Raw genomic sequence first — 27,009 nt, 5'->3', positions numbered from 1 at the left:
ACCTAAAATTCAATTAACTGAAAAATTCAAGATATGGTTTTTAGCTACCTTAAAGTTAAATACTAACAGGTTAAAAATTGAATTATTCAATTAGAAAGTGACATATTATATATTTGCACTATGAATTTAAAAGGTTGATTTTTTTTGTAAGCCACCTATATGTGACATTTAAGGCAAAAATCACCTTTAAAAGTTTATATTTTGATATCAGTTGTTCACAAAAATTAAATTCGATTTCCCATACTTCAATCTTTTTTCCTAAAATCATGATATATTATTCATTTAATCTCTTATTCTTATATGGCAAGAAATTAATGATCAAAATTAAAATAATTTGCTATGTTGCTAAAAATTGAGATAAAAACATATATTAATGTAATAGAATTAAATTTCAATTTACAAGTTTTATTAAAATATAAAGCATTATCACTTTAAAAACTATAATTATTTTAATTATACCTACAATATTACTGTAAACTGGTGTAGAGTTAGATGATACTAGTCCACTGAATGCACTGTTGATGGATGGTGTTATTGATTTTAAAGACATTGTTCTGTCTCTGGGACTGGATACAGAACTTAATGATACTTGGTATGTTGATCCAATATCATCAAAGCACTGGGTAGTAAACTGAAAAAGAGACCAACTATTGTCACAGAATTGAGGGCGAGGAGAAGGTCTCATTCAAAATTCAATAGAAATAAGGCACAAACTGACATTTAAAAGTTATCCAGTCTTGAATTCCTGTGAGACCAGATTTAAATGTCATTCTTGAGCCGATACACATTATCTTTCCTAAATTATAAGAATAGACAAAATATCAATAAATCAAGTTTTTCAGTGTTGGTTATGATAATAAAAACCAGAAATCATCTGAATTTTCCAGTTTGCCTAGAATATAAAAAAGTTTACTTACACGATCTAATCCTACTGCTAGCAGTACACTCTGTTGTGTGAGTGTCTTCAATATACTTAGCCAGTGAAGTGACTGTTTGTAGAAAAATTCTCTCCATAGATAAGAGCTAAAATATAAAAATCCTGCATTTTCAATTCTTTTTTTCCACAAAATTATAGCATGTTATACAGTTAAATAAGAGATAAAAGTATGAAAGAGTAAATGTTTTTTTATTTTCTTTTTCAATCCTTTTTTCATATTAAAAACAAAATAACACATAAAACCTTTAACAATATTATAGGCAATGGGTTTCATTAGTAATTTAATGAAATAAGCTGAACTACAATCCATATACTTATCTACTGATAGGTCTTGTCCCTATCTAAATATATTTAAAATATATATTTCCGTTATTTTTATCTCATTGATTTTTCATGTTGCACATGATTTCTATGTATGACTTTTTCCTTTTTGTTGACAATCCTAATGATATTATAACACAGTGTTTCCTAGAAATCTCATATATATATATAATTTAATTTTGGATGTAACGCGTCTTCTGATTGGCTGACATTATTTTGTTATGAGCCCATAGACATAATTTAGTCATGTGACCGTGACGTCATCAACGTTTTTTCATGGTTTTCTACGGTTTAAAATGGAATTTAGAATTAAATTATAAGAAATGACTGTAATATTTTTTCTGTCTATTCGAAATAACATAAAAATGTGGTGCACACTGTTAAATAACCCGCTACACGCGTTATTCAGTGTGCACCAAATTTTTAATGTTATTTCTTCATAGACAGAAAAAATATTACAGTCATTCCTTAAATATAATTGAATTCAATCAAAACTTATTAAAGTAAAAAAACAATCAAAAAAGATGTCAAAAATATTCGACAGCACCCAATGACTTTATATGGTTACCTTGGATGTCCAGATACATACTGGTTCAATGACTTTATATGGTTTAATTACCTTGGATGTCCAGATACATACTGGTTCAATGACTTTATATGGTTTAATTACCTTGGATGTCCAGATACATACTGGTTCAATGACTTTATATGGTTTAATTACCTTGGATGTCCAGATACATACTGGTTCACTGACTTTATATGGTTTAATTACCTTGGATGTCCAGATACATACTGGTTCAATGACTTTATATGGTTTAATTACCTTGGATGTCCAGATACATACTAGTTCAATGACTTTATATGGTTTAATTACCTTGGATGTCCAGATACATACTGGTTCAATGACTTTATATGGTAACCTTGGATGTCCAGATACATACTGGTTCAATGACTTTATATGGTTTAATTACCTTGGATGTCCAGATACATACTGGTTCACTGACTTTATATGGTTTAATTACCTTGGATGTCCAGATACATACTGGTTCAATGACTTTATATGGTTTAATTACCTTGGATGTCCAGATACATACTGGTTCAATGACTTTATATGGTTTAATTACCTTGGATGTCCGGATACATACTGGTTCAATGACTTTATATGGTAACCTTGGATGTCCAGATACATACTGGTTCAATGACTTTATATGGTTTAATTACCTTGGATGTCCAGATACATACTGGTTCAATGACTTTATATGGTTTAATTACCTTGGATGTCCAGATACATACTGGTTCAATGACTTTATATGGTTTAATTACCTTGGATGTCCAGATACATACTGGTTCAATGACTTTATATGGTTTAATTACCTTGGATGTCCAGATACATACTAGTTCAATGACTTTATATGGTAACCTTGGATGTCCAGATACATACTGGTTTACTGACTTTATATGGTAACCTTGGATGTCCAGATACATACTGGTTCAATGACTTTATATGGTTTAATTACCTTGGATGTCCAGATACATACTGGTTCAATGACTTTATATGGTTTAATTACCTTGGATGTCCAGATACATACTGGTTCACTGACTTTATATGGTTTAATTACCTTGGATGTCCAGATACATACTGGTTCAATGACTTTATATGGTTTAATTACCTTGGATGTCCAGATACTTACTGGTTCAATGACTTTATATGGTTTAATTACCTTGGATGTCCAGATACATACTGATTCAATGACTTTATATGGTTTAATTACCTTGGATGTCCAGATACATACTGGTTCAATGACTTTATATGGTAACCTTGGATGTCCAGATACATACTGGTTCAATGACTTTATATGGTTTAATTACCTTGGATGTCCAGATACATACTGGTTCAATGACTTTATATGGTTTAATTACCTTGGATGTCCAGATACATACTGGTTCAATGACTTTATATGGTTTAATTACCTTGGTTGTCCAGATACATACTGGTTCAATGACTTTATATGGTTTAATTACCTTGGATGTCCAGATACATACTGGTTCAATGACTTTATATGGTTTAATTACCTTGGATGTCCAGATACATACTGGTTCAATGACTTTATATGGTTTAATTATCTTGGATGTCCAGATACATACTGGTTCAATGACTTTATATGGTTGAATTACATTGGATGTCCAGATACATACTGGTTCACTGACTTTATATGGTTTAATTACCTTGGATGTCCAGATACATACTGGTTCAATGACTTTATATGGTCTAATTACCTTGGATGTCCAGATACATACTGGTTCCAGTCATTGTCAAGGTCATGTAGTCTATACCCCAATCCTAACAGCTGTCTATCTATTGTCTTACTTGTCTGTAAAAAAAAAAATCCTTTGAATTTAGGGCTAACATAAGCAATAAAAATCCAAAACTTCATCTATTATCATTAAATACCATTTTTTTTTGTACATACTAATATTAGTGACTGAATATTGTCAGAAGTAGAATATCACATCGATCATGCTTGCAAAAGCAACAAATGAAGGGATATATTCTCCAATATACATGCAATAACTCATTTATTGTTCAGGAAAGCTTTATTGCTAAAAGATAACACAATGCCAATGGTTTTGAAGCAACACTGCTCTTCTTCAGAAATACGGATAATTGCAATCATTAACATTGAACTTTGTCCATTTAACTAATGAAAATACTATGGATTCATCTTTAAATTGTGGATTTTGTAAGAACAGGCAAAAACACATCTTACACCACATTTATAAATACAAAATTTTAACTTATCTACTTTTTATCATACTTGCTATAATTTATACAGCTTCAATGTTATAATGACCATTGTAGTTTAACCATTCTGTATGTGCCTGTCCCAAGTAATGAGCCTGTTATTTTGTGGTTGTCATTTGTTGTTGTATATCTTACTTTTTCGTACATTTATTTGTATAGAAATCAGGTCCTATTTTCTTGTCTTTTTTTTTTATTTCTGGGCCTTTTACAGCTGATTATGCAGTAAGGGTTTTGCTCATTGTTAAAGGCTGTACGGTGACCTATTGCTGTTGACTTCCATGTTATTTGGTCTCTGGTGGGAATGGTTTCATTGGCAATCATACCACATTTTCTTATCTTTATATTTTTAGAAAGTAGTAAGGCTAAGATTTGTAGGAGGAGTTGATATAAAAAAAAGTATGTTCAGATTCCTCCAATGAAAATGTCATTAAAACATTGGAGAAGTTTTGCCATTTTGAAACACAGAAAATCTGTGAGGTGTTTTTGCTTATATGTATAAAGATAAGAGGATTTGGTATGAGGTGTATTCATTTTTTCTAATTAAGAAATATAATGAACATTAAATGTTTTATGTGTACTCACCGGCTGAGCATCATAAACTTTGAAAAACTGTTGTAAGTCATCCATAAACAGTGTGTAAAGACTTTGTGCAGCTATTTCTGTCACATTACAATATCTGGTAAAAGACAACATTACAAAATATGCAAACAATTTTCATGACAACTTTAAATAAGAATAAGAAAGCAGTGTGCATTAGACAAATTTCAAAATATTCAGAGTTAGAAAAAAAAACCACACTCACTGTACAATGTTCCACAAAGAGTGTAATTTGTAACAGGCAAAGGGCTAAGGAAGTTCTACATATAAGAGCAAGGACAAATCTGTCAGTTTTGAATCTAAATAATGTATCTGGGAAGGGGAGAATGTTTTGTGGGTATTTTTATTTTATGAGCTAGCATATGTTAAATCTAACTCAGCATTGTAGGTATACATCAGATATATTTTAAAAGCTAAATTTTACCTGCTAAATGTCCCTTGATAATATGTCCTGTAATGGCTAACTTCATCTCTAATTTTACCAATTACCATATTCAACTGTAGATGGAAAAAATCACTTAATGCAGCTAGAAATATAAGCTTAATGTAAAAAAGTTTTAAATAACTTAACAATAAAATGTCAAAATCATTTTGAAAACACAAAGGATTTTTTAACCTAAGAACATTGATGGCCTAAGCCTGATTTGGCTCATTTTTTTTTAATTTTTGTTTTTACAATGCTAGTGCTTTTAAATTTGTAATTGATTTTGTTTTCAACCCGTTTTGTTTAGAGTGGCACAAAAGAGTCTTCTAGTATCTTGTTCACACTATGTCTTTTTAAACCAGGTTCGACACGAATTAGTTAATCCAGGTTAAATTTATGTAGTGTAAACACCTTAACCCGGGGTGAACCCAGATTAAAATTACCCCTCATTTGAGGTGGAGTTAATGTGGGGTAAACCCGGGTTAACTACCTCACTTCTAAATGTGAACGCAAAGTGAAGTTAATGTGAGGTTGTTGCTATAGTGAAATTTGCTTAAATAAGTCTTCAATGTGAAGTAGCTATTACGTGACGTCATATATATCGAATAACGTCAAATTTTGACAGATGTCCAGTAATCTTATTTTCTGGGTCACATAGAATATATAACCCATATTAAATACAGGGTAAGCGGGTAAAAGATGGATATAAGGTTTCTTTAATTTTTTTTATCAATGTTGATATTATTAATTTAAAAAGTTGCATAATGACAAACGATGAAACCTATAAGATTTCAGTCGCTTTTTGTGGGTGAAATGGGTGCAATTTGGATAAAATGAAGGAGTTCAAAAAAATTTCAGAATTTGAAAAAAAATACATCTGTGATGAAAAGGAAAATGTAAAAATGAGTTAAATATGTACAGTGCCTGTGGACAGATGCAGTTTACAAATTAGGCGCTTACATATCTATTTTTGTTGAGAGGTAAAATCCCAAACCAGGTTAATTTTTTATCAAATATGAACTGCGGTAATTAATTCGGGTTAGTTAACCCGGGTTCAACCCGGTGCAGATTTTGATAATGTGAACACGGTACAAGTCTACTAAACTGTTAACATGGTATCTTTGATATTTTTTTTATAACATTACCTACCAGTGATGGAGTAAGGTAGCCATTTCTATCCTGTTTCAAATCTGTTTTTGCAACAAGCTTCATTTTCTCATAAGATGGCAGGAAGGTTTCCTAAAATTAGAAAAAATATTTTTGTGATGAATTTTCTATTTTGTTTTCCCTCATATCAACAATAAGGCCCATCTAGATCTGTAAAGTATGAGTTTTCAATTGCTGCTACATTGTAATTCACTGAATTTCAATAAAACAAACAAACACAAATTATGTAGTATGAATGCAATGGAGCAAAGTTTTGCTTTGCATGAAGCAATAAAAAACCTCTAATTTATAAATATGATATATCAGTACGAAAAACTCAACCCACTAAAGTGGAAAAATATCATATCACACTTTCTTACACATGTTATAAAGAAGAAGTTGTGAAATTGATATTTAGACAAGCAATTTAAGCCTTCTTTTTCCATATGTAAAAAATGTGTTCTTTATATATATTTTCTTCAAATCACAATTTGAAATTCAGAGGAAAAGCAACAAAATTTGACTTCATAAATTGACCAGTGATGAAATGAGATCAGACACACATTGATTATAAAAAAAAAATAAGCAACTAGTCTGGAACAGTTTCAATTGGAAGAATTAGATAAATGTTAATACTTACTTTAATATGAAATGGTAGTACTTTACTCTGAAGGTTATACAACTTAAAATCTTAAATGTACACCAAGTGAAAATAATTACAGTTGTCTTTTTTATTTTTTTTCTTCTTTTTTTTTAAATTTCATTGTCTGTATGGGGCGCATTGCATTTGCGCCAATTTTTGAAAATTACAATCTTTCATTTGCGCAACAAGGTTATATTTCATTTGCGCCAAAAAAAAAAAGTTCATTTGTGCCATTTTACAGGTAATTCAGGTAAGCAATAACGGAAGCGTTAAATATTCATTGCTCTTAAAGGTTTATCTCTACAATATCCCCCCCTGGATAATGGAGTGAGTGCAGTGCCATGCATACTCATTTCTGAAGCTTAGAGTCACTACGGTTGGTAATGATGTATACAGTAGTGTTTTCATATTCGAGGTGTCAATTTGGACATTTTCAATTTAGACATAAAACAGGAGAATTAAGTGTGTAATATTTGATGACCACACTTTTAGTTTATTATCAAATCATACGTTCTGAAAAATGAAGACCAAGTCGTTTATTGGTACCCCGAATAAATAAAACCTTGCAAAGCCAGTATATTTGTATAACAACTGAAATGGATTGCAGTTAATAAAAAACGGACTATCTTTTTTTATCAATATGGTATGCACTTTAGAGGAGGAATTTTTCAGACATAAATACATCAGGGCCGTCGTTTATAAGTTTTGTGCAAAGGTATACTTTACAATAGTGTTTCATGCTTTATAGAATAACTCTTGTGTAAACTGTTTTCTTTCATATTTCATATTAGGTGTTATGATCACGTTTATTTATAACAAAAGGTGTTAACATTACTTGTGTGGTTTAATGTCGACTGATTTCTGAGGAATATATTTAATCTTGCAAACAAAAACTTATATAATCAAGTCTTTTTTTTTTAAATATATGTTTTATAATATTTACCTGTAATATTGGCACAATTGAAAGGTTTTATTTTGGCGCAAATGAAATATTGTTTGTGGCGCAAATGAAAGATTTTTTTGGCGCAAATGAAATGCCAATTGGCGCAAAAGCAAAGCACCGTCTGTATGATGTGGAAGTTTTTAACGACCTTGAGTAGTTATACAGCACTGGGACAGTCGGATTGTCTGTATGAGAAGATTAAATTACCTTTATACATTGTACAATGAGATCATCAAGCATTTCAACTTTTGGAATTTTCAAATGAACTTGTGCCTCCAAGGTTTTATCCATCAGACTTATCAGCACATCTAAAATGTAATGTTGATATATTGAATAAATCTGTTATTGAAAAATTATTTACTAAGCAAACAACAAATTATTTGAATCTGGAATAATTTTGAATTCTGGAAAATTGATTGAAATGTATGATGCAAACTAACCTAACTAAATAGGGTTAGCCATGCACACATGGCTAAGGTTAATTTTACTTTCACTATCATTTCAGTATGAACAAACTAACAGCCCTTAGTCATGCGCACATGGCTAACCCTATTTAGTTGGGTTAGTTTTCATCATAAATTATTCTAGATTCAAATAATTCCTTGTTAGCAGTACTTATATCATGGGGAAATCAAAATCATGACAACACACACACACAGACAGATGAACACATATACTAACAAGAAGATACCATGTGTCTGATTATTTCTTGCAGGTATATATTCAAAGGAAAATTTCACTGTAAAAAGTATTTGAAACAGATATCATGGGAAACTGTCAGTACTGCCTGTCGTTAAATTGAAAATGAATCTGATAAAAATTACATTTTTTTAGAATTTAACCGAAGACCATCACTTATTTTACAAGAGGATGGAGACATACTAATATTGCTCACTTTATTTGCAATGCAGGAAAATTATTAGAAAAGTGAAAATTGTGTTGGTGGAATTCATTTAATAAATTTAGAGATTTATAAAAATAAATTACTGTTGACTCATTTATTTTCATGGATACCAATTTTTCGTGGATTGAGGTAATCTTACATGTTCGTGGATATTTAATTTCGTTGTTTTGCCATCTGCATACAAGCATATACAAAATTTGGTTCACCTGTACCCATGAAGTCCAAGAAAATTGGTATCCAACGAATAATACTGAATCCACAAAGAAGAGTAGTTTGAATAATTTCATATTAAGGTATGGTGGGGAAAAATGAACATTAATAAAGCACTATTGCTGAAAATTGCATTAACAGCAGGTTTTAGAAAGAAATGTGCTTTTCCAGTATGAGGATAAAATGAGTTCACATTACATAATATGGGTCTCTTAATTTGCACAATTTTATCTAAACTGAAGTTTATATCTTATCGAAATAATGTTGCCTGTTATCAACATGTTTCAAAAAAACAAAAAATTGCAAATAAAAAATTCTTCTAGTAAATGTTACCAACAATCCTTGTAAGACATAAAATCTAGACCAACAGCTTTAAAGTGTCAACAAAAATAGTCTAAAAATGTTGTTTTGGGGCATTTTGTAAGTTGAAACAGAGGTTATATGACATTGCAGATTAAATGTTGCTGTACGTGTGCCTTTTGATCAATTTTTAAAATATTTTTCAACACAGGGCATTGAAAATGTACTTTTTCAATGTAAACAAATTAAAAAAACTTATTTTATTGAAATGTGGATTCATATTAGTATTGTATCAATACCAAATTACCTAATCAAAATGTTTAAAAAAAAAAAAAGCCTGCACATCAACACACCTAAATGACATACATTCTTAAATGAAATGCTCCAATAATATACCAATTTCTTTCAGTTTGTATATTGTGTGCACATACATGAGAAAGATAGGGAACTATATTTCAGTGTGAATACAGTTAGTAACAGTAGCTAACCTGTCGTGTTGTTAGGGAGGCCAGTGCCTTAGTAAAGATTTAGAACAAGTTCTAATCTTTCCAAAAAACCCTAATAGGAATAGATTTCTTGATGGAAACCAGCACTTCTCACTATGTTGATAAATAAGACTAATTCATATATAGAATTTCGAAGTCATTTCAGGATGTAAGAAATAACTACATTGCTATACTACTAATCAGTAAAGTAATATTTTAATACAACATAATACTAACCAATACCATTTGAAGGCTTATTATCAGGGAAAACACTCTTCATGTTAGATAAGGTAGTCAGTGCTTTGCTTTGTAACTTCTTGATACTGTCACATAGAATTTCCAACTGAAAAGATATGTAACTTTTAATTCATGTAAGTTTTTGTATAAAAAATCATTCTCACTTATAATCACTCATAAAAATTTGTAAGGATTGCCTACTTTAAGAAGCTTTAAATGTTTTTGGAATTGCAGATTGTATGTAATGATAAAGGTAGAAAAACTAAGTCCATATATAAGTAGCATAACGAAAAACAGGAAAAATTTTTTAAAAATGTCCTTCTAGATACTAGCATTTGATCATAGACAAGCTTCTAACCAAGTTTGGTAGAAATCCAGGATAGTTAAGTATTTTTTTAAATTTTAAAAACTTTAACCACAGAGTGAATGTAATATTGACAGCCAGAAAAAACTAAGTCCATTTATAAGTAAAATACAGATAAACAGGAATTTTTTTTTTACAAAATCTTCTTATGATCATAAACAAGCTTCTGTCCAAGTTTGGTAGAAATCCAGGCTAGTTTCAGAAAGTTATTAAAATTTCAAAAACTTTAACCACAGAGTCAATATTTGGGGATGCAGACACCGCAGACACTGCTGATGGAATGTAGGATTTCTATGTCTTGCTTTTTCAACACAAATGTATAAAAGAAAAGAAACAAAAATATTCTGTTAAAAATTATTTTTGTTTTTATGGTGACAACAAGAACATTGCACTATTTCAACTTTACTCAAGCTGCCTTTAAAAAATAAAACATCAATAGTAATAAATATATTCATAGAACTAGATAATAGCCAATCTTTTTTATGAGGCAATCAGATTAATATGAAAATAAATACTGTACACAATTAATAAATTAACAGGTTTGACAGTGCCTATACTATGCCTCAAGTTGCCCCTCGATCTATAATTTCATTGTGAAAAGTATTTACCAGTAACTTTTATAAACAAAAGAATCTTCAAAAATTATTCTTAACTGTATTTTCAGCATCTTAATGCTCTAAACCAACAGTATGTATGAGAAAAAATAACTAATTTGATTCACTTCTCCCACAAATAACATATCCAATTTGACCGCAGTGGCAATCACAATATCAAAAGGATATGAAATGGAATAACAACATATTTAGTATATAATTACTAATGATTCTGATTTATATTCAGATTATGATCGATTTTTATTACACTTATTATTGTCTACTGTGGTTTGGGGAAAATATGTCAAACCTTTAAAACATCTGTTACTAGTGTTTTGCAGTCTGTTACCAACTTAGAACAAGGAAACATAAATCAATAATTGATTACTTAAACACCTTTATATACTTCTTTGTAGTTTTCTTCAATTGATTTTATATAGAGAAAGAAGATGAATGGAAGCTAATTATGTCTGATTTATAGGGCTTTTTTGTATATTTTCTTTTATTCTATTGTTTTATTATTATGTCTTCATTATGAATAATATTTTATCATCTTAATTTTGTCAATAATTAACTTTAAAAATAAGTAATGGTGAACATGCAATGGATTATCATTCATATCAGGAAAGTCGCCTCCCAAAATATCAATAAGGTAAGGTAAGGAGTTTTGCATATCATTGTAATCTGTCGTTCATTCGCACACATCGTTCAACAACCAAAGCCGCAAAATGTCAGACGCACCAGCACCAGTAGTAAAGACCCCAGCTAAGTCACCAAAGAAGAAAGCTGCAGCTAAACCAGATTATCATTCATTTTTATAAAAAAAAAAAAATGTCAATTTTGTTTTACATTTACAGAGCTAACATTCTAACTCTCTAAAATGAATGCCCTTAAACAGTTTGTGCTATTTTCTTAGCCAAATTTCTGTTTAACGACTTTTATTTCTTCAAACTTCTTTGGCTTTGTAAGCTTAAATTTAGCATTCTTTATGAAACTTATCTAAAAAGAAAAAATTGAACTAAGTATAATAGGTTTGCTTGATTTTGATACATGCAGTATTTTCTTGGTAAATGTAGAAGAAAACATACAGTTTGATTTTTGTATGTAATATCTTTACAATTTTATATGACACAAACAATGTGACACATTGTCTAAATATACTTTCTTGAACCAAAATACCCAATAATTGTAACACATTTTAGTATAAATCTACTTCTTGTACCAAAATACCCAATAATTGTAACACATTTTAGTATAAATCTCCTTTCATGTACCAAAAAAAAACCAATAAATGGTTCTTACCTCTTTCCTGACCATGTCTTCACGGTTTGGTAGAATTTCTAAAACAAAAATCACTCCAAATATACAATGCTGAATCAACCACACAGAAGGATCAAAGTTTGAGACCAGGTATCTTAGGTAGACTACTCTTCTGTACAACTCTCCCTGTAAAATTGATCATGAAAAGTAATCCAAGTATTTATTCATTCAGTGTATAAAGTTGAGAATGGAAATGGGGAATTAGTCAAAGAGACAACAACTCGACCAAAGAGCAGACAACAGCCGAAAAGTAAAGCTATTTCAATTGATATTTTATAGTGTGACTATGTTGTGATGTTACACTATTGTTTCAGGTAAGGGTGAAGGTTGGTACTAATTAAAACAATTAAATCCACTGCATTTGTTTGCATCTGTCCTAAGTCAGGAACCTGATGTTCAGTGGTTGTCGTTGTTGATGTGGTTTATAAGATTTTTTTTATATATATATATATATATATAAGATTTTTTTATATACATGTATATTAGACCGTTGGTTTTTCTGTTTGTATGGTTTTACACTAGTCAATTTTGGGGCCCTTTACAGCTTTCTGTTTAGTGTGAGCCAAGGCTCCGTGTTGAAGACCGTACTTTGACCTATAATGGTTTTCTTTTACAAATTGAGATTGGATGGAGAGTTTTTTCATTTGCATTCATACCACATCTTCTCATATCTATTCTTCTGTACAACTCTCCCTATACAAATTTTGTCATTTTTTAACAAACACATAATAATGTTTGAACTTAAAATTGGTTTATTATGATTTTATCTAAATTTCTAAGGATGTCTACGATCCCTTCTATTTTAACTTAACTTAAATCATAAATTAATATATAAAGTACACAATATGTACAATATTACATGTATAAGCAATTCTAATATGACGTGCTTCTTTTGCTTTGTGAACAAACCCGTGCTCTAAATCCAATAAATTTTGTTTGCACATGCGTATATTGACTACTGCAGAATAGTGAATTTTATGAAATTGGCTTGCATTTAATATATTTCATTAACTTAAAACACTTCCAAACTCTTAAATGATGCACATGTTGTTACTAATTCATTTATCATGACTGTAATGTGTTGCATTCCGAAATTGACATATTTGACCTAGATACGGCAACCCTTCATGTTGGCTGTTCAAACTCCTCCCTCTTAAAAATTACAGTGTCAGTCAGTTGCTTCTTTGCAAACAAAAATGGGAGGTTTATGGAAGAGCCTACACAAACGATCTATACTTATGTACATCGGACATGAAATTACATTAATTGTACTAATCAGAATCGAAATAATTGATGCAAGTTATACTTTATCGCTCGGGCAAAAATAATCACGAATATAATGCCTACCCATGTTAAAACAACCAATAAAGTATAGCTTTCATCAATTATTTCTTAATTTGTTACAATTTATCTTGATAAGTATTCAACATGCATTTGACAAAATTTGTAAAAATGTTTTTCATAATTGGCACTTTTTTTACAGAAAAAGACAGAGTTGAGTAAACATCCTTTTATACCTCAGCTATCATTCAAAGTCAGTATTAAGATGACTTTATATGGTCATTTGCATAGGGAAGGAAAGGTTCATTTAAATAAAATCTAGCAAAAATGGTATACTTATGATAAGATCGTTGTTTAATTGGCATTACCAAGATACTGTATGCTGTTAAATTAATTGTAAATTACATAAATTCATTTTTTACCCATTTTTTTCTTTATTTTAAAAATGACTGTATTCAAGTAACAGAACCATATCTCTTTAGATCTGGTAAGAAATTATCATTTAATAACTATTTGAGAAAATGTGAGATTAATAATTGCAAATTCATGAAAATCTGCATACAGATGTATGTATCTGATATCATAATCTGAGTTCTTATTAGTGTGATACTCACTCATTTTCATCAATAAAATCCTCATAATAATTTCTGAAATTTTATTACCTTATCATATAATACTTACTACTCCATATCGTAATCCAAATTCTTTCAAAAGTCTGATCGATGCTGATGACAATAGTGTGGTTTGTGTATTGTCAGCTTGTCTATAGGCAGATTCATACCTAAAATAGGAACAGGTTCCACATATACAAACAATATGTATCAAAGCTTAAAATCTAGCAAATGCAATTTAAGTCAAATTTTCTTTGATTTTAAAGTCTACATACCTTCAAACATTTTTTTTCTTTTATATCAAATTTATATATATATATCAAAATAACTTAAAATTAACAAAATCCAATGTAAAAGATGCCACCTATATATCCTTTCTACCATTATTTGTGAGTGAAGGTTCACTTTTCAAATTACCTACGCAAATGTCAAAACAGATAAAATATCCATTCTCTAAAAGCATATTCGTTTCAAATAAGATGTGAATATTTCAAAATTATTTACTTATAATTATATTACATATATGTGTTTCATAAGAAACCATACATTTGATCGGCTGACACCAATCAATATGCATTTAAAATTAGATTCATTTTCAGGAGAAAAAAATGAACAGTCCAGACAGCACTTGCTTTCCAAGACAATGTAAGGCAAAACAAACGATAAATTTGATGAAACAGGTAATTTCATGGTTGTAGCTCAAAAATGTAATTATATGAATTGAAAGCTTCTTTTTGTAATTTTGAGTTGTAAAATGCTTTTCTCACTACATTGAGACCTGTTGGTGACCTTCTGCTGTTGTTTTTTTTCTATGGTCGGGTTGTTGTCTCTTTGGCACATTCCCCATTTCCATTCTCAATTTTATTTTACACCCTTTCAAACAACAAAGAGAAGTATTCAATTCTTAATTGATTAATTACACAGTCACATCTCATTATTGTGGGTGAACAATATTACATTTGTACAACTAATTTTGGAACAGGGGGGAAAAAAGAATTTGTTCACAAGAGAACAAAACAAGAATTAATCATATATGAGTTAATGTGGATCTTATATCATGTTTTAACTGCTAGAATATTTTAAAGAAAAATATGCATTATTTTTTTCAGCTCTTCCAGTTCCAAGAGTAAGATTTAGGGAAATTTATAAAATATCCTAAAAAAAGATATTTACAGCAAATGATAAACTGAAGATTTCAAAATGACTTTCTTTTATTAGGTCTTTTTTCATTTCTCCAGACTAAGGTTAAAACCATAATTTGTTTGATGAAATTTATCATTTTTGTACAATTCTAAAAAGAAAAATTAACTGACCTCAATAATTTCTCCATGAGTTCTACATAATCATCATGAACAGTCTGCAGAAACTGTATATGGTTGTTACGTTTATGTGGATGGGCAACATGCCAGAATTTTCTCATCAGTTCTGCAATGTGAATGAATTCTTTCCTCTGCCATCTGTCATAACCAAACTGTGTCTATATATAGAATGAAAAATACTAGTATAACAATTTTTCACAAAAAAGTTGCAGAGGTTAATGAATTTCTATAATAAAATAAACATTACTGTAAACAAACTATTTTCACATCTGAAATCACAGACAGTGAATAACATATACCTGATATGGGATAATAAGAGAAACTAAAGGCCAAACTCTTCCTACAATGGTATAATTGAATTGTATCAAAGTTTAACAGTTATATCTATCGTATATAAGACTCCAAAAATTGGGCCCCATCATATCTTTGCAATTGAAACAGAATGTACATGAATTCAGTTTTCATATACCGGTAATGATAAGTCACTAAACATGAATATGAAACAAGAACCTACAGTTATGCTTAGCACTAAAATGGGTGCAACAAAAAAAAGTTTCAAAGGTCTAGTAAATGTTCATCTATACAAACCTATTCAGAAATCTTTACATAGGAACATTTAAAAGTTACAAAAGCATGAACAAGGGGTATTCTTTCCATATTTAAAACCAAAAAGGGCATATTGAACATTCCTTACTTTTATCAATATTTTTTTAAAGGCACATAAGCAGGAAAAAGGGAGGAAGGGTTTTGAAATTAAAGTAAATGGATGCTTAAGGGACAGAAACCATCAATGACAACCCATTGACACTTCTTCTTTATATAAAATAAAACTGTTTTAAGCAAGAAAACATACACTGCAGCCGTGCAAACATTTAAGTAACAAAATTACTGAGGAGACAGATCTGAACATTCAGTCTGGATGAACTAAAGTTCTAGCATTCTAATGGCTTACCTATCTTAACATTTGGCGATGATTACACATGTCATCAGAAAAGGATCACTTTAATGTCAAATATTAAAATTTGTAAAAGATTTTTTAACAGCATTTAATATAAGATCCAATACGGATTGCTATTGTTTTCAAGTGAAGTTAACTGTACTATAAGTTTATAACATACCATAAAGTGTTTTGGTGTGTAATATGGATGGCTATTGTTTTCAAGCGAGGCTAACTGTCCAACCAATTCTTCTGCCAAAATCTTAAAGATTAAAAAAAGTAAATGAAAATCTTTTTTTTCATTTATTTATTCAGGGCCTTTTTAGGCTAAGTTTTTCATTTTTTTAACATTTCATTCTGACAACCTTTGTCTCCAAATTGACTAAATTCCTATAAACTACTTTTGCATTGACAATAAAATTGAGAAAGGAAATGGGGAATGTGTCAAAGCGACAACAACCCGACCATAGAGCAGACAACAGCCAAAGGCCACCAATGGGTCTTCAATGTAGCGAGAAACTCCTGCATGCGTAGGCGTCCTTCAGCTGGCCCCTTAAAAAATATGTATACTAGTACAGTGATAATGGACGTCATACTAAACTCCGAATTATACACAAGAAACAAAAATTAAAAATCATACAAGACTAACAAAGGCCAGAGGCTCCTGACTTGGGACAGGCGCAAAATTGCGGCGGGTTGAAAATGTTTATGAGATCTCAACCCTCCCCCTATACCTCTAGCCAATGTAGAAAAGTAAAGGCATAACAATACGCACATTAAAATTCAGTTCAAGAGAAGTCCGAGTCCGATGTCAGAAGATGTAACAAAAGAAAATAAATAAAATGACAATAATACATAAATAACAACAGACTACTAGCAGTAATTGACAAACTTGTATGTGAATGTCTTCAGCTATTAAGAATTGAATGCTTCTTTTTGTAACTTTACTGGGGTGTAAAGTGTTGACTGAAGTACATTTTGTATGAAGCGCAGAAACGCTTCATTCTTAAAATGTGCACACGATCAACGCTTTTACAACCCTATGAAGTTACAAAAAGAAGCATTCAATACTTATAATTACATTTTTTAGCTAGGATCATGAAAACACGATTTGTATCAAGTTTTTATTTAATTTACCTGTGCACTTTATTGTGGGACCTCCTGTCATCATGAATGATAAATTTTATTGTGTAATGCAATTAACTAAGGAATAACGTGAGATTGCAGTGTAGCCACTCAAAATAACGTATTATAATGAAACATACATCAAATGTAATTATTAACCCATGAACTTTTCAAACTGCTGGACTAATAAAATATTCCATATTAACTTTGCAATTAACATTACAAAAGTTCCTGAGATCTTTAATGTTCATTGTATTTGTGGTTTTTGACTCAGTGCTGTGTACCCCAGAATACCCACATCTCCTTTATTCAAAGTGAAAGCAGTAATTAAACTCCTGAGCACTCACTCTGTTTGGTTCAGCATCTCTCTTGCCATAGGAATTCCTTATATAGACTTCATACTGGTAAAAAGTATTGGGACTTAACCTGAATACCCGCCTCAACAATTCAAAGAGGGTTTCTGCAGGAACAATTGATGTCTCATCTTCTACATCATCACCAGATTGTGTTCTCATTATCTGTGACTTTAAATCTTTGAACTGTATCCTGTCAAATATATATGTTAAAGTTTCAATTTTGACTCTCTACAATTTTAACATAGATTTATATCTGACTTTTAATGTCAAAAATAAAGATATCTAATGTACAATTTTACACATATTTACCCTATGCTGTACAATTGTCTTGAAGTTACATTAAAAAAAAATCCTGTAAAACTTTTGTTTTGTTTTTACAAGCTATTTCACAATATAAACATTTATATAGAGGTATAGGGGGAGGGTTGAGATCTCACAAACATGTTTAACCCCGCCGCATTTTTGCGCCTGTCCCAAGTCAGGAGCCTCTGGCCTTTGTTATTCTTGTATTATTTTAATTTTAGTTTCTTGTGTACAATTTGGAAAATTAGTATGGCGTTCATTATCACTGGACTAGTATATAATTGTTTAGGGGCCAGCTGAAGGACGCCTCTGGGTGCGAGAATTTCTCGCTACATTGAAGACCTGTTGGTGACCCTCTGCTGTTGTTTTTTATTTGGTCGGGTTGTTGTCTCTTTGACACATTCCCTATTTTATTTGTATATATATTGAATGCATAGGCAGTAATCAAACAGAAGCTTAATGAGTTTTGACCAAAAATATGTTACCTTTTATCGACATTTGGCAGGAAAACTGATAATTCTAGTCAATTAGGATCGGAGTACAACGTTCACAGGCCACATACTGGATTTGAATCACAACCTCAGTCTTGTGTTACAGGCTAGTGAGACAGTATTTTAACAACTTAAACCATTTGGCCACCAAGGACCTTCATAGATTGAATTTTAATAAAAACAAATGAATGGGTAGGGAATGTGTCCATAAAGGCATAAAAACATTTTTCAATACTGAATTTAACTTCATCTTTCAGTTATAGAATTGCTATTTGAAACAGACTGTCAGATGGTTCTTTTTTTGAGTCATTTGGGGTTCTGTTTTTTTTGGTCTTTACCAGATAGTTTGAACATTTACTTTTAACATTATGATCTAGAAAAAAAATCCCATATCTCTACACATTACTTCAAATCAGTTGATTAAGACTTACCTAATGTTTCCTTGACCTGTTGGAGTAAGAGGGGGTGTCTGTGGAGATGGAGGGTCAGGTGCACCCAAGACAGGATATGAGGCACACATGTAGGCATATCTAAACACTCTAAATTCCTAAAAATAGAAAACTGCAGTAAAGTGACATAACTTTTGTGAAATTTTGAAAGCATTTGGTATAGATATCTTGTTAAAAAAATATTCTATGTTTGATAGTCATTATCTATCCTTTGTTCAATCATAACATTTCAAAATTTTATATATTATGTTTTCCATTTGCCACTTTAAAATCTAAGACTATGGGTTTTTTTATTGTTTGTTGTCCAAAATATAAGTTACGTCACATCATTGAAATTCCATTGTTAAGGATGTGAAATACATAGACTGAACTTAAATTTGCCAGACTGTAATTGGCATATCCAGATGGATCTTGGTGCTTAATAGTATGACGCTATTACTTGAAGTTGCTGAGAAATTGATGTTATATCACTGAGGTAAACCAGCTACAAGCACATTTAGAGTAGAGGTATAATTATGAAGCAGATATCTTTTCATACTCAATATTTCCAGGAAATCTGTCAATGCAGCAGAAAATTGTCAGTTTTATAAAAAAAAAAATTTATCCAAGGACAGTAATCATATCAAAATTAAGACAACATGAATAGGAAAATTACGAGATTTAAACCTAATTTTGATGGCAGAGTGGTTTCAGTGGCATTTTTGTTGTTGTTGAAATCATGGCAAACAGGCACAAAGAGGTTGACACCACTTACATAGGCCCTTTCGAATTAATGAGCCTTAGTTTATTTATGACAGAGGCAACTGTAATACTCAAACCTTTTCATCTAGTTCAGACACCAGCTGCGAGTTGTCAATGAGGGTTTTAGACATTGCACCTAAAAAAAAAATGATGTATATTCAAAGATATTGCATTATTTTCTCCCTTTCATTGTATTTTAATGCATAAAATTTCAATAAAAATAAAATTAAATCCTAACATTTAATAAGTGTTGTATGTCTTATGGTTATCATAAGTTCAGCTATACTGTATAGAATTACTGACTGGATGCAGATATGAAGAGTAGCTACTGTTCCACTGTTTAGATTGTAACATATTTTATAGGAGCTTACTCTGCTTATTATCCTTACTACACATGATTACATTTGCTTATAATAGCTGTGATAGTTATATATGTGTTGAGAATACTGAGGGAGTTATGACATCGTGTTTACCTATTGTATCTAGGGTTGATGTCAATGTGGCACGAAGCCTTAGCATTCAGAATATATATGATGTTAACGTTAATCTGTATGGTTGTTTCCTTTCTATATTACAATAGTTGATTAAGCCCCGACAATATGAATGTCAGATCTTGAGCTGTGTGGGTTCTTTGATTTCGCTACTGAATAATTGTTTAAATTTTGTATTTTCAAACACTAAAAAAAATAAATGAATCAATGAACACTTTAATTTTGTTTGATATCATTCAATGGTTTTCACACTTTAATTTTGTTTGATATCATTTTATGGTTTTCACACTTTTAATTTTGTTTGAAATCATTCTATGGTTTTCACACTTTAATTTTGTTTGATATCATTCTATGGTTTTCACACTTTAATTTTGTTTGATATCATTCTATGGTTTTCACACTTTAATTTTGTTTGATATCATTTTATGGTTTTCACACTTTAATTTTGTTTGATATCATTCTATGGTTTTCACACTTTAATTTTGTTTGATATCATTTTATGGTTTTCACACTTTAATTTTGTTTGATATCATTCTATGGTTTTCACACTTTAATTTTGTTTGATATCATTCTATGGTTTTCACACTTTAATTTTGTTTGATATCATTCAATGGTTTTCACACTTTAATTTTGTTTGATATCATTTTATGGTTTTCACACTTTAATTTTGTTTGATATCATTCTATGGTTTTCACACTTTAATTTTGTTTGATATCATTTTATGGTTTTCACACTTTAATTTTGTTTGATATCATTCTATGGTTTTCACACTTTAATTTTGTTTGATATCATTCTATGGTTTTCACACTTTAATTTTGTTTGATATCATTCTATGGTTTTCACACTTTAATTTTGTTTGATATCATTCTATGGTTTTCACACTTTAATTTTGTTTGATATCATTCTATGGTTTTCACACTTTAATTTTGTTTGATATCATTCTATGGTTTTCACACTTTAATTTTGTTTGATATCATTCTATGGTTTTCACACTTTAATTTTGTTTGATATCATTCTATGGTTTTCACACTTTAATTTTGTTTGATATCATTCTATGGTTTTCACACTTTAATTTTGTTTGATATCATTCTATGGTTTTCACACTTTAATTTTGTTTGATATCATTCTATGGTTTTCACACTTTAATTTTGTTTGATATCATTTTATGGTTTTCACACTTTAATTTTGTTTGATATCATTCTATGGTTTTCACACTTTAATTTTGTTTGATATCATTCTATGGTTTTCACACTTTAATTGGTACACCTCTGTAAATCTATTTGTAGTTGTAAAAGGGGAAACTGTTTCAGGTGTCAATTTTAAATAAAAAAATGTGTTTTTGGTATTTCATATTTTAAGATTACTGACTAAATTGTCTTATTGATGTCTTCCATCCCTCTTTTTTTGTAAATAAATTGATTTCTTTACAAACCTTCTTCAATCCCATTATCTCTGCCATCATTTCTAACCTAAAAGAAATTACAAAAAGTTTCGTCATCATATACTCTTATAACCATATTAAGAATGCATGATACTGATTTGACATTGTTTTAAAAAAATGCATATAATAACTAATTTATTCTAAGATTTTATCGTCCTGAATATGCATGAAATATTTGCCACTGGACGTTAAGCAACCAACAATCAATCAATCAATCAATCAATCAAAAATTTTATTGATGTTAATTTTAGATTCCCTTTAACATCCTCAGGGTTTTGACAACATAAATTCACTTACTAATATAAATCTAAAATTAACAAAGAAATTGTAAAAACAACATCAGAAGAGGTAAAATTCATGCCCGTATATTAAGTACAATTTTTAAATAATTCTGTTAGTCTAAGAACTTATTCCATTAAGGGTAAATCATCAGAAACAAAACACAATCTAGATGAGTAATATCATTATGTGACCATATATAAATAAGAAGTGATTGCCAATGAGACAAGTCTCCACAAGAGACCAAATGACACAAAAATTTAAAACTATAGGTCACCGTACAGCTTCAACAATGAGCAAAGCCCATACTGCATATTCAGCTATTAAAAACATCAAAATGACAATGTGAAACAATTCAAACGAGAACCTAACATCCTAATTTATGTACAGAAAATGAAGAAAAACAAACACATGTATGAAACACATAAACATGCTTTATTTTAGAAGAAAGGTGTAGGATTATCAAAGAAACCCTTTACCCTACAACCCAGGTTTCTAAACCTCACTCTGAGAGTATGAATAAAATATCTTACCACTCTGAAATTACTGAAGGTTGTTTTGCAGACGGCCAAACTCATGCAACATTTTCTTTTACTGTAAAGAAAACAATATATCATGATCTGTCTGTAAACAAAAGTGTATATCTTTGTGTATATAAATATAAATAGGTAATCCAACTAAAAATATAAATGTTCTCTCATCCAACTGTTTCCAAAAACTGCACACAAAACAACATTTTAAAACCACATGTATTTGTACATAACCAAAGGTCAATATGATTATTTGTTTTTTGTCATGGATATCAATCTTTGGCTAGAATGTTATTTTTGAGAAAGAAAAAAGCAGGACAGGAGTTTTGAGTAAAAATAAGGCAAGATGAGCAACTTGGCACCACAAAAGGCAGGATTATAAACCAAAAAAAAAAGAAAAAGAAGACAGGTCGATAAGAGTAAAATACAAAAAGGCAGGACAAAGATTATACTAAAATAAAATGTAAGATTTTTTTTTCTTCATCCTAGCATCCTAACGGGATGGATTGTGCTTGATTTTCAAATGATGGCTGAAAGTGCTAAAAGTCCTTTGTTAATTTATGTATCATTGTTAATTTGCTTAGTTTCTGTAGTAACCTATTCTGACATAGGACTTTGACTTCTTTTAAACTGAGTTTTACTGTGCATATTGCAATGAGTTTCATTATTCTACATTAGCTAGAGGTATAGGGGGAGGGTTGAGATTTCACAAAACATGTTTAACACCTACACATATTTGCACCTGTCCCAAGTCAGGAGCCTCTGGCCTTTGTTAGTCTTGTATATTTTTTAATTCTAGTTCATTTATATGTTTTTGAGTTTAGAATGAAGTCCATTTTCACTGAACTAGTACACATTTTTAATTATGGGCCAGCTGAAGCTCACTGGGGTTGTTATTTTTGCAATTTCTGTGCATAGTGCATTGATGATAAATGAACACTAAATATTTATTTTTTTCATTTGGTCATAATGTTTTCCTTTTCCAAATTCATTATTAAAATCACTTACTTCAGATTACTAAAGTGGTCATGTATCTTCCTCAGACATTTACATTCCCTGAAAAAATTTCATATTTTGTCATGTTAAATGAAATTCTTAGGGATTGCTATTGTCAGTGTGCAAGGGTAATGTCGACTACAAAAATCAAGTTAAATAATCAGTAAAATACAGGTGTTTTTTTTAATGAAACTAGTTTCTTCTAATGCTTTTTCTTTATCTTGAAGATAAGATTCTGTCCAAGTTTCACAACAATCCATTAAGGTTTATAACTAATTGTTCAAGTCATGAAAATTTAATCCCAGACAGTCTGTTAATAATAATGTTATATAAAGTGTAAAATACAGAAAAAAGGATGAAAGAATTTGTTTATCAAATGTTTGCTTCTGATGATATTATCTATCAAAATGTCTTCTGTTTAAGTTTCATAAAAATCAATGAAGGTTTAAAAAAATAAGTAAAGTGTAACAATCTTCAACTTCTAAAAAGTTGCATGCAAGCTCTAAGATAATAAGTTAAAGTTAATTACTCCCAAAATTATTTAAAACAACAAAATCATTACTTACAAATAACTTAAAATATTAATATGTTAACAGTATTTCAATATTATGTTTAATTCCAATAAATAACAATGTAATTCTAAACTACAGACGATTTGGATATAATGTGTTAAAATTTCCAGCAATTTTACATTTATCATCTCTAATCGAGACAAATTGAATGTTTAATCTCCTTATTTTCATATGTAATGTGATCTCATTGCTATTGTATTATATCATTACCGTATAATTAATAAAGGGAAGTAACTCTGAACAATGATAAATGTACTGGTAGTTTTCTTAACAGTACTTTGATTTTTAACAGTATAAAATTCTAAACTTGGTGAACAATTAGTAAAATACTGATTTCCAACAAGAATTACATATCTAAAATAAGTCTCACCTTAGAATGCTAGAACCCAAATCTGTACTAACAGAACTTTCGGATGCATCTCTCTGTGTCCATAAATTTTCTTCACTCTGGCACATATGGAGAAGGATATCCTTGGGTTTCAATAATACGGTCTCCATGGTACTTGTTGTTAATTTGGAAAGTCTGCAATTTCCATGACTTGAATAAATAAAATTTAAAAAATATCATGACAGTTTCATGAACAGTTGTTATTCAATTATATTGCAAAATAAACACTGTAACATGTGTAAGGGGACATGTCATAAACACTGTTAGAATTAATCAGGAGATTATTGTTAGATAACTAATCTATTATAATAGACAAATGAGAATGAATGGCATATATTTAACTATCTAGCCTAGGTATGTTAGAGTTGCTGGACCAATACTTTCTTAGATTTAAACACATTATAATAAGAGTGAAATATTAAACTAAAATACTGTCTCATATATACATCTTTTAACGGGGTGTCATGATGGGACTCACTGTCTCCATTACAAAGTTTTATTTTTTTTATTTGTTTTTTAATTAAAGTCACAAGTGTACATTTGTAGTTAAAAAGCAAATACTAACACATCATTGTGACATGTTGTTACAAAATTGATCTAAATTTCATTTTTTTTCCCAGACAATCACATCAAGGTTAAGTGCAAATCCTTATGCATGTGCAGCAGTACTTGTCCATGTTTCTTCTCCTTTTCATGATTTTTGCAGTTTTATAAAAATCAGGTACATGATAAAATTGAGAATGGAAATGCCTCAAATGGGGACTATGTCAAAGACTGACTAAGAGACAACAATCCGACCAAAGAGCAGACAACAGCAGAAGACCACCAATCGGTCTTCAATACAGCTAGAAATAGAGCTCATCATTTGAACACTCACATGCACAACTGGTTACACTAATCATACAAATACATGTAAATTTAAGAAAGGTATGTTTGGAAAGTCAAACTTTTAGGATTTCTTAATGCTTTCCAGTTGCAGTCACATCTCATTAGTATTTTGTTAGAAATGCAACTCCATGTTTACTCTAGATCTGGACAACAGCTAACTTGAACTAAACAATCCTAAGTGTTCTAAAATAAAGAAACTGTTTTTTGGCAATTGCATATAATGTGTGCATCTGTGTTTATGGGTATCCATCTTCATGAGGACAACAGCCATTACATGCTAGACCTGTTAAGAGACCTTGCTCATTCAATAAGGGTCTTATAAGTGATCCCTTCATCTTGATGATAACCTATTGGAAGGTACATGTAACATACGGTGACCTATAGTAGTTGATTTCTGGTCTCTTGTGGAGAGTTGTCTCATTGGCAATCATACCACACTTTTTTATATATAAACCAGTAAATTGTTATGTCAAGAAGACAAGGTTGTAGACTTTTGACTGCTTGATATACATTTACAGATCACATGACTGCCTGGTGGGTGTCAAAAGAGATTGATAAACAACGAATCCTAGTGTGAGTTACAAACGGAAAGGTAGGGACTAAGTCACTTACAATATATGATGTACACCTTATTGCTGTTACCGTCTGACCCGAGAATCTATCCCGCTTGAACTAAGGACGTCATACAACAATCACTTTTCCAATGTGGTGTCAGATATTTTTGTATTATGACGCCAAAATTTTACAGGAACCTGTGTGATGTCCAGTAATGGCGGACAAATAGCGATAAGGTGTATGTACATAATGTATAATCAAATCAACGGTACTAATTTTGTTGCATCAGATGCGCATTTCGACAAAACATGTCTCTTCAGTGATGGTCGTGGCCAAAATATTTGAAATCCAAAGCTTACATGTATATAAAAGATGAAGATAATGTGTGTATCTGACATTGACGAATGTATCACAGGAGTTTGAAATCCTATCAATAAGGGGGTAAAAATATACCAAAGTCGACTATCACAGTAGAGCTTCTCAAACATTTTTTAGGGGCGATTTTCACGTATTATCTTCTTTGAGTCTTACCTATAAAAGACAAAAAATGATCTACCGGTAACTATGTACAAAATTTCAGGCACTCTTCTATAATAAACGTCAAAGTGAAAGATTGCTGCAATTCTTTGCCCCTTTCGATAGCCGCCATTTTGATCAGTCACATGACAGTTGTAAAAAAATAGTCTTTAAATCAGTAAAACATCAATCAAAATATCTAGAACTATGCAGTACTGTTTTTAAATACTTTTTATTATTAAATGTCATATTAATTTGTTACTTGTATTAAGGTTTCTTTGTTTGCATTTTAGTTAAGTAACACACAGTTTAGTAAACTTATCAGATTCTTAGACAAAACGAAATTAAAAAGTTGGTAATTCCAAGGATTTGTATAGTTCGATCTAACTATACAAATCCTTGGTAATTCATTATACACTAAATATGGTCCAAAGAGACAAGTCTTTTTTTTAAACTTTGTTCAGATACATTTTGGCTTTGTCGGTCAATATTGTTTTAGATACAAAATCTACT

At 30.4% G+C, this 27,009-nt stretch overlaps 1 protein-coding gene across 1 annotated transcript in view; it reads right to left on the bottom strand.

The window, feature by feature from the left end:
- Positions 1-26,643, bottom strand: part of LOC139519810 (uncharacterized) — a 45,495-nt gene extending 18,852 nt beyond the window's left edge. Inside the window, exons 1-20 of the mRNA XM_071312079.1 lie at positions 26,512-26,643; positions 24,520-24,687; positions 23,590-23,637; positions 22,585-22,645; positions 21,764-21,800; positions 19,918-19,976; positions 19,082-19,197; positions 17,848-18,046; positions 16,557-16,637; positions 15,433-15,596; positions 14,190-14,289; positions 12,210-12,353; positions 9,951-10,056; positions 8,022-8,122; positions 6,232-6,321; positions 5,083-5,156; positions 4,644-4,737; positions 3,536-3,630; positions 918-1,023; positions 464-631 (exon numbers count right to left, since the gene is read on the bottom strand). Of these exons, the coding sequence (XP_071168180.1) occupies positions 464-631; positions 918-1,023; positions 3,536-3,630; positions 4,644-4,737; positions 5,083-5,156; positions 6,232-6,321; positions 8,022-8,122; positions 9,951-10,056; positions 12,210-12,353; positions 14,190-14,289; positions 15,433-15,596; positions 16,557-16,637; positions 17,848-18,046; positions 19,082-19,197; positions 19,918-19,976; positions 21,764-21,800; positions 22,585-22,645; positions 23,590-23,637; positions 24,520-24,647 (1,971 nt within the window). The 5' untranslated portion in view covers positions 24,648-24,687; positions 26,512-26,643. The remainder of the gene's footprint in view (positions 1-463; positions 632-917; positions 1,024-3,535; positions 3,631-4,643; positions 4,738-5,082; positions 5,157-6,231; positions 6,322-8,021; positions 8,123-9,950; positions 10,057-12,209; positions 12,354-14,189; positions 14,290-15,432; positions 15,597-16,556; positions 16,638-17,847; positions 18,047-19,081; positions 19,198-19,917; positions 19,977-21,763; positions 21,801-22,584; positions 22,646-23,589; positions 23,638-24,519; positions 24,688-26,511) is intronic.
- Between the last annotated feature and the right edge of the window lie 366 nt (positions 26,644-27,009).

Source organism: Mytilus edulis, chromosome 4, assembly GCF_963676685.1.
Source record: "Mytilus edulis chromosome 4, xbMytEdul2.2, whole genome shotgun sequence".
NCBI classification, from domain to species: domain Eukaryota; kingdom Metazoa; phylum Mollusca; class Bivalvia; order Mytilida; family Mytilidae; genus Mytilus; species Mytilus edulis.
The sequence above is the reverse complement of the archived record's forward strand: the minus strand, read 5'-3'. Positions and strand labels throughout refer to the sequence as shown.